The 14,241-nt window shown below is 41.9% G+C and overlaps 1 protein-coding gene across 1 annotated transcript in view; it reads left to right on the forward strand.

The window, feature by feature from the left end:
* The window catches only part of LOC309555644 (fibrocystin-L-like), a gene marked incomplete at both ends in the record, with an annotated part of 310,666 nt that overhangs the window by 87,232 nt on the left and 209,193 nt on the right, over nt 1-14,241 (forward strand). The window contains 3 exons of the mRNA XM_082257679.1: nt 3,817-3,928; nt 9,433-9,490; nt 13,383-13,476. Coding sequence (XP_082113805.1) covers nt 3,817-3,928; nt 9,433-9,490; nt 13,383-13,476 — 264 coding nt within the window. The remainder of the gene's footprint in view (nt 1-3,816; nt 3,929-9,432; nt 9,491-13,382; nt 13,477-14,241) is intronic.

Raw genomic sequence — 14,241 nt, forward strand, 5'->3', positions numbered from 1 at the left:
GATGTAGATACTGGATGTCTCTCACCCAAACCGGGAGATCCGCTTCCTTCTGCAACCAGGCCCCGCTCTCATCAGCGCCTCCGTCTGCCTGTCAGCAACCTTCCGCTCTGCTACGCCACCGAGACTCGGTATAGAAGCCAATCACAACAGCCACCAGTATTTAATGAACCCTCCCCAGACCATCAGCTCACCTCCCTCACTGTACACTGTCAGCAGCACCCAGCAGAAGCCATGCTCCCCCTCTGGGTTCTCTCAGCACATCAATGGAGATGAGGGGGGGGGGCATAGAGCGACAGTGCAGGACACTGCCAGGGACATAGGAAGGAGATTCGGAGGCTCTGCATACAAAGCTAGGCGATTCATGTATTATGAAGCCATGCTTCTGCCCTCAAAGCCTGATTCCAGGACTGAGCAACATGTATATGTATATATATATATATTTATATTTATATCCCTCTTTTGGGGAGAAATGGCCCTCCTCAAACAGGATATTGCACAAAATGTGTAAGTAAATACGAGAACTCAACCTTCACTAAGTGGAAGAGTGGGTTTGAATTGATATTAAAGTTGACAGTGCCTCAAACCCAGGAAAGGGTTTACATCGATGTGCTGCGGTTTGGGTGCGGTGTGATTTATCCATGTTTTAAATGTGGTTTTATGTGTGCTCCCATTGACCAATTCCCATTCTATTAGATTATTTGTTTTCATGAAAGCGCATTAAAATCCTGCATGCTACATATTTGATGCACTTACAGAAGATACACCATCTAACAGAAGTCAGTGGGAATCGTATGTAAACCCCAGATACAAGCGCGCTGTGTCCAAACCACAATGCACCAGTGTGAACATGGCTTAACCGAATTAAAAACAATCACAACTTTGACTTATTTATGCATTAAATAAGTCAAAATTGAGGCTTCCTGAAGATACAACAGTTTAATTTGTATAGCAGTCTCTCGCCCAATTTATCAAACAAAAACAAAATCGCAAACCGGTGTAAAGTCATGGCCACTTTGTCCAGTAATATCCCAAGATTCTGTCAATTATTATATCATTTAGTTCAGGTGTATCCATGGGTTTAATTACTACATAATTTCCCATTATAATATATGGAAATTGTATCACTAGTCCTACTTTCTGCCCAGATTGTAATGTAATAGGGCAATACACCACTGTGGAGTCAGGTGATGGGGTACTTGCCAAACCCTTATCTTCCCTTGTATTTTCTTCTCCTCTTGCTCCCTGTTTCCCTACCGCACCATGCTGGCTATCTGAGAGTTGTTGTTCTACTTGTTGAACAGGGGCAGGACATGCTTGTGTGGGCATAGAGGCAGTACGATTTGGTCTTAAATCATCCTCTTTCTTTAGTGGAAGAGAAGAGTATACTGCATCATAATTAGCTCGGGATGGTCCAGGAGCTGAGGGAACATTAGAAAATACTTGTGGGGGCTCAGGAGTATATCCGAGGGCATACTGCAACCAATTTAGTCCTCCTGTCCTCTAATACTTCATGCCCCACTCTGGATTCCCTGAAAACCATGGGAATGCTACACTGTCCCCCCCAAACACAATCCCTTCACCATATTCATGTGAAAGTCATCATTTGCTGCATCCCGTGGAAAGGGAAATTTTTACTCTATGTTGCTAAATTATCAATCCATGGGTCTACATATTAATTATACCAAGGAGAGATTCTCATACCATACTCTTTACATGTAAATTTTTTTTTAACTCCTTTGTCATTTGCACAGCTCTCTTTCTTTTTCTTTATAATATTACGTATTACTTATTATGCAAGGCTTAGGTATATTGGGCAGAGGTTTTTACCAGGGACTTGACTCAATCTTAAAGCAGAACAGCAGTTAAGCAAAACACTAAATATTACGGTGTCAGTGTCTATTCCCACCCATTTTGTAACCTAGAGACATCAAGACAGACACAGAGGGTAGGATTTTGAGAATCTGGTAAGGGGTTCAAATTTCTCGACACAACAGGGTTAATTGGAGGACAGTCACTTATCCCCTATCAGCGACTCAGACGCAGTGGTCGCCTGGCTGAGAACTGCTCTTTAACGGGGTCCACTATCGCTTTGTTGCCAGGCAAGGTTTTATGCACACCATTCACACTGACCTTTGCCACCCGGGATAACTAACTGATTGAGGTCTGCCCAGGATGCACAATCATCCAACTTGGGGTTTCCTCAAGAGTTGATCAGGCTCCCCTTCCCTGGAATACCGTTGAGAGGTCCTGTCTGACTGTTGTCCCAATCAAAAGGCAAAGATCTCACCTCCTAAAGTGGAGCTCCAATTTTTTGATTGGTTCCTGAGTCCGGTTTCAAGACATCATTAGGGCGGCTTTGCAGCAGGCAGCCAGGATGTAGTGTAGTCTCCCAGATGTAGTCTCCCTATTTGTCCAGTGGCACCTAAGACGTAGGCGTGATCCAAGGGGCCGACTCCAGACCGATCAACATGAGCTGTGGTAAATTGGCCACCTGTCTCGGTTTTTCCACATGGTTTCCGGGCCAACGCACCAAGAAATGTAGCAGCAAACAGTTTTGGGAGACTGGAAATGAATTACGGATGCAGACTTCAGGAAAACAAACCTTTTTATTTGCTAGCGAAGAAGACTTAGCAAGACTCATGTCTCAAGATTGTTAAGCACTCAAATAGACACGTACATCACATATACTGTATATCAGCAGTTGCGTCACAGATACATATTTTCCTAAACTAGTTTGGCAAGCAATACATATTTTTCTCTATACAGATGTTCCCTGTAACATCTTATCTATGGCAATGAATATCCCCGGTTTCACACTTATCCATATTCTCGTTAGTTACAGGAGAACAGAGAGAAAGAGAGAGAGGTGAGAAGAGGGGTCTAAGCTGCGCAGTTATTTTTGTCCTTATAGTTCTACTGGGATTGTCAGCATCAACCATTTTGTTTTGTTAATTATCCGCCATTTTAAAAGGCTTTGCAGGAATGCCACACTAGGATGCATGTTTTGAGGGTGGCCCTAAACTGAGGATTTCTTCAAAGGAAAAGTTGATTCAAGTAAAGTTCTTGCATAGAGTGTCCTACACCCCTGTGCGACTCCATAAAATGTACCTGACCCACAGTGCCCTTGATGCCGTGCACATCTGTGATCATATCTGCACTTGTTCTGGGCTTGCCCAAATATTGTGAAATTCTGGCTGGAAGTATTAAAAGTAAATACCCTTAGGCTGCAGTTGATGCTTTTGGCTTTCTCAGAGCTGGAACTTTTGGGCATCCATGAGGATGAACAGAGGCCCTATCATACTAAATTGCTAAACTCATAACTCCTATATTATGCTAAAAAAGAAATCCTCCTTAAGTGGACCTCCTCCACCCCCTCCCCCTCCCCCTGGCGTTGTCCTCCTGGGAAGCAATGGTAGATACTGCCTTACCTATGTATGTACATATATTATTCAGGGTTGTCTCTGGAACTATAAGAGGGTTTGGTCTTCTTGGACCTCTGATTAAACTTTATCTATTTTTTTTTTCTCATAGTTGCTAAGCAATTAGACTATTGGTTTAATAGCCATTGCTCAGTCCTCCATATACGCTGGATCTCATATTTTGAATGTAGCGTTACTATTTTTGTCATGTGAGGGGTAAATGCTCTTGCCACTGTACGGTTGTGGTTAGTAGCTTTGTATGTGCCTGACATTCAGTTATGTCATTGTACCTTGTATATGTGTCTATTTATGCTGTATTGTTTTACATGTTAAAAGAAGCACTCCTGTTTTGTAAAAAAAAAAAAAGTATTGAAGAGTGTTACTTTCTCCCATACAGGCCTATGGCAGCAGATATCTACATGGTGAGAGTGAGTGTAGATGGAGTACCTGTTGACATCAGCAACATTTGCAATGGTTACAACCAGTGGTATTCACCATGTAGGTTCCAGGTATGTGGACAACAATGGTACCTATGTTTTGTTTGCTGCAACTGGTTTATGAACAGTGTGCCCGTCCCTCTGCTATCATTGTGAAGTGGTCATTAGTACATTGGATGTATTAAAGTCATAGGACTCCTTTTCATTATTATTATTATTAAGTCTTTTATTCATTGGGGCAATTTTCATACTGATAATAAGTGGAAGTATAACTGTATTCATAAATATGTTAATATTGAATTTTGCAGTTATGGCCCTAGACAGTGGGAATTATTGTAAGAAAGTAGAATAGAAACAGAAGGGAGTTTAAAGGATAAGTTCACCTTTAAAAAAAAAATGTATATATTTCAAGCATTTATTTCTTTTGATTTTGATGAATATGGCTTACAGCTAGTGAAAACCCAAAATACAGTATCTCAGAAAAATAGGATATTACATGAGACCAATAAAAAAAAAGGATTTTTAATACAGAAATGTTGGCTTACTGAAAAGTATGTCCATGCACAATATAGTACACGCCCAATACTTAGTTGGGGGTCCTTTTGCATAAATTACTGCATCAATGCGGCATTGCATGGAGGCGATCAGCCTGTGGCACTGCTGAGGTGTTATGGAAGCCCAGGTTTATTTGACAGCGACCTTTTGCTGTTCTGAATTGTTGGGTCTGGTGTTTTTCATCTTCTTTTTGACAATACCCCACAGATTCTCTATGGGGTTTAGGCCAGGCGAGTTTGCTGGTCAATCAAGCACAGTGATACCATGATACATTTAATCAGGTATTGATACTTTTGGCAGTGTGGGCAGGTGCCAAGTCCTGATTAAAAAATGAAATCAGCATTTCCATAAAATTGGTCAGCAAAAGGAAGCATGAAGTGCTCTAGAATTTCCTGGTAGAGGGCTGCGCTGACTTTGGACTTGATAAAACACAGTGGACCAACATCCGCAGATGACATGGCTCCCCAAATCATCACGACTGTGGAAAATGTTGCATTTCATTTGTAAATCAAGGTCCTAGAGTCACAGGCACATAATTCAAGTTGAATAAAATCCAGTGTGAAGTTTCCACCGTCTGTGATGATTTGGGGAGCAATGTCATCTGCTGGTGTTGGTACCACTGTGTTTTATCAAGTCCAAAGTCAGCACAGCCCTCTACAAGGAAATTCCCTCTGCTGACCAGCTTTATGGAGATGATGATTCCATTTTTAAGCAGGACTTGGCACCTGCTCACACTGCCAAAATTACCAATTTGGCCAGCAAACTTGTCTGACCTAAACCCCATAGAGAATCTGTGGGGTATTGTCAAGAGGAAGATGAATGACACCAGACCCAAAAATGCTAATGAGCTTAAATCCGCTATCAAAGAAACCTGGGCTTCCATAACACCTCAGCAGTGACACAGGCTGATCGCCTCCATGCCACGCCGTATTGATGCAGTAATTCATGCAAAAGAAGCCCTGACCAAGTATAAAGTGCATCCTATACTGTACATGGACAGTGTGATACTAAACACACACTGTTAATTTGCATTGCCCCTTCTATTTCTGTATGTGGATGATGGCACTGTAATTATTTTAATAAAAATTAAAAAAACAGATCTTTTTCCTAAGGCTCCATGTACACGGGACGCTGGAAATGGCCGTTTAGGAGCAGTTGGGCGTTTTTTTTAGAAGCCCCTGAACCCATCTACATTTTATCTTATCTGTCCATGTACACCAGGTCGTTTGCGGTCGTTTGCGGGCAGTTGCGTTCAGGGACTTTTTTTAGAACGCAATTATTTGCGTTCGAACGTGTGTTTCAAACGCAAAAACGCGACCGAACGCGTCCGAACACAACCGAACGCGATGACCCGCGTTTGGCGTTCGCGTTTTTCCATTTTAAAGGGGAATAATTTTTTTGACCTCTAGGAACGGTTCTAAATGCAAACGCCCGCTAAACGCCCGCTAAACGCGGGTACAAACGCGACCGAACCGACGTTTCAAGCGTCCTGAAAATTCCAGCATTCAAAGGGACTTTTAACAACGTCCCGTGTACATGGACCCTAATTGATATACAGCTGTCACATGACCCAGATCTCTCCCAGCCTGTCTGCAGGGAAACATAACCAGGACGAACCTCTAGCCCTCTGCTGCTAATCACATGTTCAAAATAAAAAATCAGCCTTTGGAATACAGTGTAAAAATAAATAATATCCATAAACTGTTTTAAATTGGCATACAAATATATTTTTTAAATTAAATCTTTATTATTTTTTGGAAATAACATGGTGTGGGCAGATTTCTGCCAGTCACAGACTGTGTCACGCCCCTCCAGTCTGTGTCTTAGAATAAGAGGAAGGGGAGTCCAGATGTAATATCCCACCCCTAATGTGTTTAGCTGGTTAGTGGGCATGGAGCAGGAGGGAGGGAGTGGGCTGTCATTTACCACCGTGTATACACCAATATGTGTGACTCTATAGTCACATGAGCTGCTCAGAGGCGATGGGAAGGAAAAACTAAATATAGAAATTTACAGAAAACTGAGCATGTGCAGAGTTACCTCAACAGCTGCAAAATCGCTAGCTGAATTGGGGACATGAATAGAAGGTGGAGATAGAGAAAAGCTAGATCAACCAGGTTTTTTGCAGAATACAGAAAACATTTAACATTGTAATGGCTAGTAAAAACATCTTGCAAATGTCTCCAAGAGACAGAGGAAATTCTAAATACAAGAAAGTTTCTGCTCCCATGCTTCCAGACTTTTCAGTATTGGCCCATTAATAGTTCCTCTAGCTCAAATAGCATATCCAGGCCATTGACACTAGGAGGCAAATCACTTTTGAAGGCAAGAAGAAAAGATGCCTAATGGAGCCAGATTTAATTTCTACAAAGAAGTTTAAATGTGCTGTAGCTGCTGAGTTTTAATAAAAAAAGATACTTACATGTCGAGGAATCCATCGCTGTCCTCACCCAGGCCAGTTCTTCGACAGTCTTCGGGTCCCCGACACCAGCAAGTTTACTGTGGGAAGCTGGCTGTGACTCCTTACAGCTTCACAGCTGGCTTCCCACTGCACGGGCTCGAGATGCACTGTGCTTTGTGAATGGTCCCGCAGCCTTCTGGGACCTATGATGTTTCCCAAAAGCCTGCAGGCAAAGAGAGGAAGGACCAACCTCTCAAAACTAGGTACTATTTCCCCCCCCCCAAAAAAAAAAAAATGAATGTGCCAAAAATGTTAGTGGAGGGGGAGGAGGACATAAAGTGGAACTTCCCCTTAAGGGTGAAGTTGCGCTTTAGGTTCCTGCAGCCTCTCTTGATATGTTTTGCATAGTGTACAGAACAAGGAGATGTGGAATAGGAAATGTACAGCACAGTATAAAGAACAAGGAGGTGTGGAATAGGAAATGCCCAGCATAGTGTACAGAACAAGGAGGTGTAGAATAGGAAATGTACAGCACAGTGTACAGAACAAGGGGGTGTGGAATAGGAAATGTACAGCACAGGGTACAGAACAAGGTGGTGTGGAATAGGAAATGTTCAGCACAGTGTACAGAACAAGGGGGTGCAGAATAGGAAATGTACAGCACAGTGTACAGAACATTGAGGTGTGGAATAGGAAATGTTCAGCACAGTGTACAGAATAAGGTGGTGCAGAATAGGAAATGTACAGCACAGTGTACAGAACAAGGTGGTGTGGAATAGGAAATATACAGCACAGTGTACAGAACAAGGTGTTGTAGAATAGGAAATGTACAGCACAGAGTACAGAACAAGGTGGTGTGGAATAGAAAATTTTCAGCACAGGGTACAGAACAAGGTGGTGTAGAATAGGAAATGTACAGCACAGTGTACAGAACAAGGTGGTGTAGAATAGGAAATGTACAGCACAGTGTACAGAACAAGGTGGTGTGGAATAGGAAATGTACAGCACAGGGTACAGAACAAGGTGGTGTAGAATAGGAAATGTACAGCACAGTGTACAGAACAAGGTGGTGTGGAATAGGAAATGTACAGCACAGTGTACAGAACAAGGTGGCGTGGAATAGGAAATATACAGCACAGGGTACAGAACAAGGTGGTGTGGAATAGGAAATGCACAGTGTACAGAAAAAGGTGGTTGTTTGTAATAGAAAATGTACAGCACAGGGTACAGAACAAGGTGGTGTGGAATAGGAAATGTACAGCATAGTGTACAGAACAAGGTGGTGTGGAATAGGAAATGTACAGCACAGTGTACAGAACAAGGTGGTGTGGAATAGGAAATGTTCAGCACAGTGTACAGAATATGGAGCTGTGAAATAGGAAATGTTCAGCACAGTGTACAGAATAAGGTGGTGCAGAATAGGAAATGTACAGCACAGTGTACAGAACAAGGAGGTGTGGAATAGAAAATGTACAACACAGGGTACAGAACAAGGAGGTGTGGAATAGGAAATGTACAGCACAGGGTACAGAACAAGGTGGTGTGGAATAGGAAATGTACAGCACAGGGTACAGAACAAGGTGGTTCAGGATAGGAAATGTACAGCACAGTGTACAGAACAAGGTGGTGTGGAATAGGAAATATACAGCACAGTGTACAGAACAAGGTGGTTCAGAATAGGAAATGTACAGCACGGTGCATAGAATGGGGCAGTGTGTAATAGTACAGTGCAGAGAATAAGGGGGCAAATATGCCAAAGCCTCCAGTTATTTCTTTGGCACAAATTTAGTGTGTTGAGCTGCCCTTGTAAATGAATGGGCTGCCCGGATGCAATGCATATTGTCGAGGATAAAACTTGCACGCATGGTCATGTTTGCAACAGTGTTAACCCTCAACCTTTGCCTGGACAACACACATGTGGATGTTAAACATTTCTGAACCTTTACTTCAGTCAGTCTCTCAACTTTTTCCTTGCAAGAATCTGTATGGTGGGTAGGTGGTGCCACTGCAGGCTGGGTGGCAGCAATAATTAACCCATGCAAGCAGCTTAGCCTGCTCAGGGCTGGTGAGTCTTCAGACCACACATAGAGACTGTGGAGTGCTTCTGTCCCACTCACAGCTGTGGTTACCATGATATCAACAGCTTTGCCTCCACCATGATGCCACACCGGCCCCCAGTGTGATGTCAGCAGTGCAGCCGCACCTGGGCAGCAACACAGTGGGTCACTCAGACAGGATCAGCAGTGGGCAATGACAGGCACATGGCTGCATGGAAAATATTTTGAATTGTAATTCTTCTTAGCTGGGTGTGTCAGAACAGAAGATAGTGCGCCCCCAACCCTCTCGGGGCACATATTGCATCCTAGGAGGATGGGCCACTGGGTGCAAGTTAATTGGTTCTAAACTTCACCTCTTCTATGATCACAGTCTGTAAGCTTTAGTGTAATATATTCTTTCCATGGGTTGCAATTTACAGATTTGTGTTCTTGCTGATTTTTTACTGTGTAAGCTCAGAATTCAAATATATGTTTTGATTATCTTGATACAATAATACTATTTATTAAGATTTATCTTGTATTTCCAAGATCAACTCTTGATAGGTTATCTTTTTCGTTTTTAGCCTGATCAGTCCTATACCCCTGGTATTGATAGCATATCACCTTTAACTGGACCACCAGGTATGTAATAAAATAATACAATTAGATTTTAGTTTATCAGCTGGTAGGTACTCTTTTATTTTTTGTTTGAGATAGGTATATGTAACATGGATCCAAATTTTTAATAAGCCCATTGCGGAGATCTATGCCATTTTAACACAATAACAAAAGGAAACCTGTCAGCAATAGAATATGGAAATTGCCAAAGTGACCTTTATTTTTTAAGGTTTAAGCTCAGGAGCTGTCATCTTTGCTTCACTAGTTAGAAAAAAACAAAACAAAAAACACCATGCTAGTAGAACCATATGTATGTTAGATGTCCCAACATCAACAATACAAATACCTTTTCCAGGTCTCACCATTAGTGTAAAAAAGATAAGGATGACAGTCCTGGAATTAGAACCTTTGAAACAAGTTAGAAATGGCAACCCATATTTTGCATTCTGGCTTCCTTTAAGCCCTAGATGGACAGAGACCAGGACTGATAAGCGGCATCAAGTCTCCCAATATAATACTTTTATGTTACTATTCTACAAAATGCAAAGACCCAACTTGTCTTTCTTCAGCACCATGTGGATGAGATGTACATGCAGTCTTATCACTAATTATTTATTTTATATATATTGATATTTAATATCATTGAGCTGCCTGAACTGCTTATGCATGAATTTTACCACCTCCCTACTGCCATTTTGTTATAAAAAAAAATAATGACATGGGTGTGTTTTATAAAAGGCACTGCAGAAAAAACACCTGGGTAGCAAATGAGCCCAATGAATGTGTGTGTTCAATCTGTCATTAGACAGCTCAGATCGTAAAAGCAATGTACAGAGCCAGTCAGTTGGGGCTCTGTGCCTTGTGATTGTTGTTATGACCAATCACAATGATCATAATTGTAACACTAGAGTGTTTATGTGAGACAGTCCTTTCCACTCTTCAATATGAAGAATAATCTAATGAATAATTGAATGAATTATTCATTAGTAAGAGATCACGGGCAGCAGGAAATTCAGGTTTTGTTTGATTGTGGAATTGTTTTTAACTCTTACAACTTCCATCCCTGTGCATCTCATCTCCTTTCTGATTCCATCACTTCCTGTAGGTAATCTCCCATCATGCATTGCCTTTCTGCATCGCAGAATAGGGCGTCTGGACCACACCTCCTGTCTGGACCACGCCTCCCTTATTACTATACCACCTCTTGTTTTATTTCCACTCAGTTTCCTAATTCTTCTCATAAGGTGGATATACACATTACAATCTGATTGTACAATCTCCTTTAGATCTACCATCAGCTATGTAGTGAAAGGGGTGTCTGATTTGATACAAATTGAATAGATTGTTCAGGTGGGTCTTCCTATTCTATAGTTCTGGTAAATCAAACAGCGATTGTACAATTAGATTGCATAATGTATGGACATCTTTGTATAAGTACATAGGAGAGAGTGGACAGGGACACTCAGCTGTCAGGGTTCCGTTAACATCTTCACATAGTGGGAACTCAAATTCCCACAAGCATTTTTGATTTTTGCTTTTTTGAACAATTTTGCTTGTCACGCATAGGGCAGCCCATAGTTTAACCTTGCTTTTTGGTGCACTTGCAGCATGTTTGTCACAGGGCATACACGCACCTGCTATCTGCTCTTGGGGTATCAGTAACAATGATTTGTGCAGTTTGCCAAACCATGTTGGAAACGCACAGATGTGAATAAAGCCTCATTGTTCTAGTGTAAACACACCAATTTTACTTTCAGGCCCCAATCACACCTAGCATAGTGGGAGCACACTTTTTTGGCTCATTTTTCTCACAACATGCATAGGGCAGCCCATTGATATCAATGGGCTGCCCTAAACGTTGAAAAGTAGCTCATGGGATATTTTGGCATGTTTCGGTTTGCACGATTTTTACTGCGTTTCATTTGTTGCTTGTTTTTTCATGTGGCAAAATGTGTGTTTGCTTCTGCGTTTGGGGTGCTGTTGACAATAAATGGCCGAAAGTGCGACTAGTTAATTTTAGGTGTATAAAGGTGGCCATACACTATACAATCTAAATGTACAATCTCTGTATGATCTCTTTTAAATTTACTAAAACTATATAATAGGAGGACACACAATCTATCCAATCTCTCTGTAACCCATCAGCTGGGCCCTTGCACTATATAGTTGATGGTGTATCTAAAGGTGATTGTACAATGAGATTTTATAGTGTATGGTGAGCTTTACAGCCTTTCAGGGACACACTTCTCTTGCTTTCAGTACTACATCTCTGCTCCACTTATGTTGTTATCTGATCGCTCAGCTCCTGCACACTCTGCCAAATGAACGATCTATGAAAGATAAAGTAGTAAAAAATTGATGGCTGTGTATTTAGTGAGAACGATCATTGCTGATTGCATTGGAATAGCCTGAACCTGCAAAGGTGGGTTGAAGAGATCACCTGGAAGGGGAAGGCAAGTGCAAGGTGTGCGAGGTCAGCTGGTGAACTACGTCCTGTGTCTTAATGGTGTCAAGGGACATCCATGAAGTAACGAAGGAGTTTTTTTTTTTTTTATACAACAAACCGGAGTTAGTGTAGGGTTTGTTAGTGTAGGTAAAGTTTAATTAGCTCAGGGCTAAGCCTGAACTGCTGAGTCAGGGATGGATGACTAGTCCTGACAGTTCTTCTGGTGCCACCCCCTGTTTCTGGAACATTATAGAATGTTCTAGAGCTAGTGGATGGAGGTCAGGAGGAGCTGTCTTGAAGGTTTATGGAGCCTCAGCCAATCCCCAGGGGCTGGCTGGAAGGGGACTGAGACCACTCCAAAAATAGACATGGTCCATGGGAGAGAGGGCAGCCGGGTGGAAGATGGAGATGCAGTGCTAAGGAGACTGTCAGAGGCTCTCAGGGGTGCCCTCTAGTCTTGGTGGGTGACCTTGGGTCAGGGTTCGGGTGCTGGAAAGATCCTTTACAACACATGGAAGGAAGCCCTTCATGAAGGTACAGGAGCAAGAGAGAACAGAGTGAGTAGCACCGTAGGGACTACAAAGGGGGACACTGCCACATGTAGTCAGTCTCCCTTGAAGATAGCAGTGTGCTTGAATCTTTAGCCTTTCCTTAGAAATCTCCTGATAGTCAGTCGGGTGGGCTGGTGAGAGTCAGTCTGGAGGACTGGTGCAGATAGTTAGCCTGGAGAGCCAGTGAAAGGGGCTGCTGCAGCAAAGAGGGTTGGCAGGGCCTGAAGAGTTGGTGCTGGGATCAGTGACCACAGGGAGGAAGTGATGTGAAAGTGCACGCAGTGTCACTCTACTGTTCTACACTTATAGGAACTGCAAATCCCTGCCTGTAATGGGCTGTTGCTACATTTGACTAGAGCCTGTCAGATCATCACAGAGTGACATAGCTGGAACAAGCAAGTGTGTGCTGGGGGAAGAAGTTAAAGCTGTATATAGAGACTGTATATAAAAATAATGTCCCTGACGTTTTATTGAAGTTAAAATGGGCATCCCATAACCTTCCATTCCTATCCAAGTTGAAACCCCATAATAAAACATAAATACCAAAGTCATGGACTACTCTCTGACTCTGGACTGCCTGTGGAAATTCGGTGTGCCTGGCTGTGCAGGAGTGGGGGATCCAGTTCATCTGCGGCTTCTTAGGGGGTGCGCTATATTGGTACATGGGGAAGCTGGAATTTAGGGGAAAAAGGTGAACTGAAGCCCTTAAGATACACTATTACTATGTTTTCTAACCTTTACAATGTAACTGTTACCACATTATTGCTATGTTTGTATGAAATTCACCATCAATATATGAACACATCAGTTTGTCATATGTCAATTATGTAATTTGACATTATGCAAGGAAAAACTTGACATGTGCTCCAAATGTATCCCTGTGCTTACTGAATGACAGAGCGTATCATTTCTTTTGCAGGTTCCATGATCACCATGGTTGGCAAAATCCTTACTGATGTCTATGGCAGTAATACTGCTTTGAGCTCCAATGGGAGAAATATCAGGGTGCTAAGGCAAGAACTATCTTTTTATTCATTACCCACAATTCATAAAGCTTCCTTTATTAATGATACTGTAGAGGATTGTGGGAGCTGGAGATTAACATCTATTGGAGGTTATAAAATTCAGCTCCATCCAAAATGATTTATTGGTAGAAGGGAGCAGGTTTCTTCCAAACCAGGGTACCCTGCTGCTGGGACCCCAAAGGACATTTCTTCCCCTCATCTATAATTGACTCTGACAGAGAGAGCTCAGCTTTTCATCTGATCTTTTTGTGTCTCGAGTCAATGAGGTTTCCATATATAACAATGGAAAATTCAGTAAAGACAGGGGAAGATCTTGGTCCCGTAGTCTCAGATACAGTACTAGTGAAGCCCAAATGAGGGATCAAATCCCATCCAATGCCACTGAATAGGGATAACGTCAGCTTGTGAATAATTGCTTATTAATTAGCTGATTATATCACATTTTGCTGTAATTTTAGAGGGTGATTGATATAAAATTTTGAAACTTTCAATAACAAATCAGAATGATTTGGTTGATTTTTTAAAATTTTTCTACCAATCATTCCTTTTTTGATTGATTACATATTGAACCACCAGTTTAGTGCAGTTATTTATGAAAGTTATATATCTTTACTGAAATAATAAATGTGTCAATTGATTATATGTGGTTGAACAGAATTGATCTGATTAGGCCAATGAAGTAAACAAACACTGGGTGATATCCAAAAACAAAGGTACACCCAAGCCAACTTGTGATGTCATCATAAACCAATC

Source organism: Pelophylax lessonae (genome assembly GCF_965119305.1).
Source record: "Pelophylax lessonae genome assembly, chromosome: 5".
Taxonomy (NCBI): Eukaryota; Metazoa; Chordata; class Amphibia; order Anura; family Ranidae; genus Pelophylax; species Pelophylax lessonae.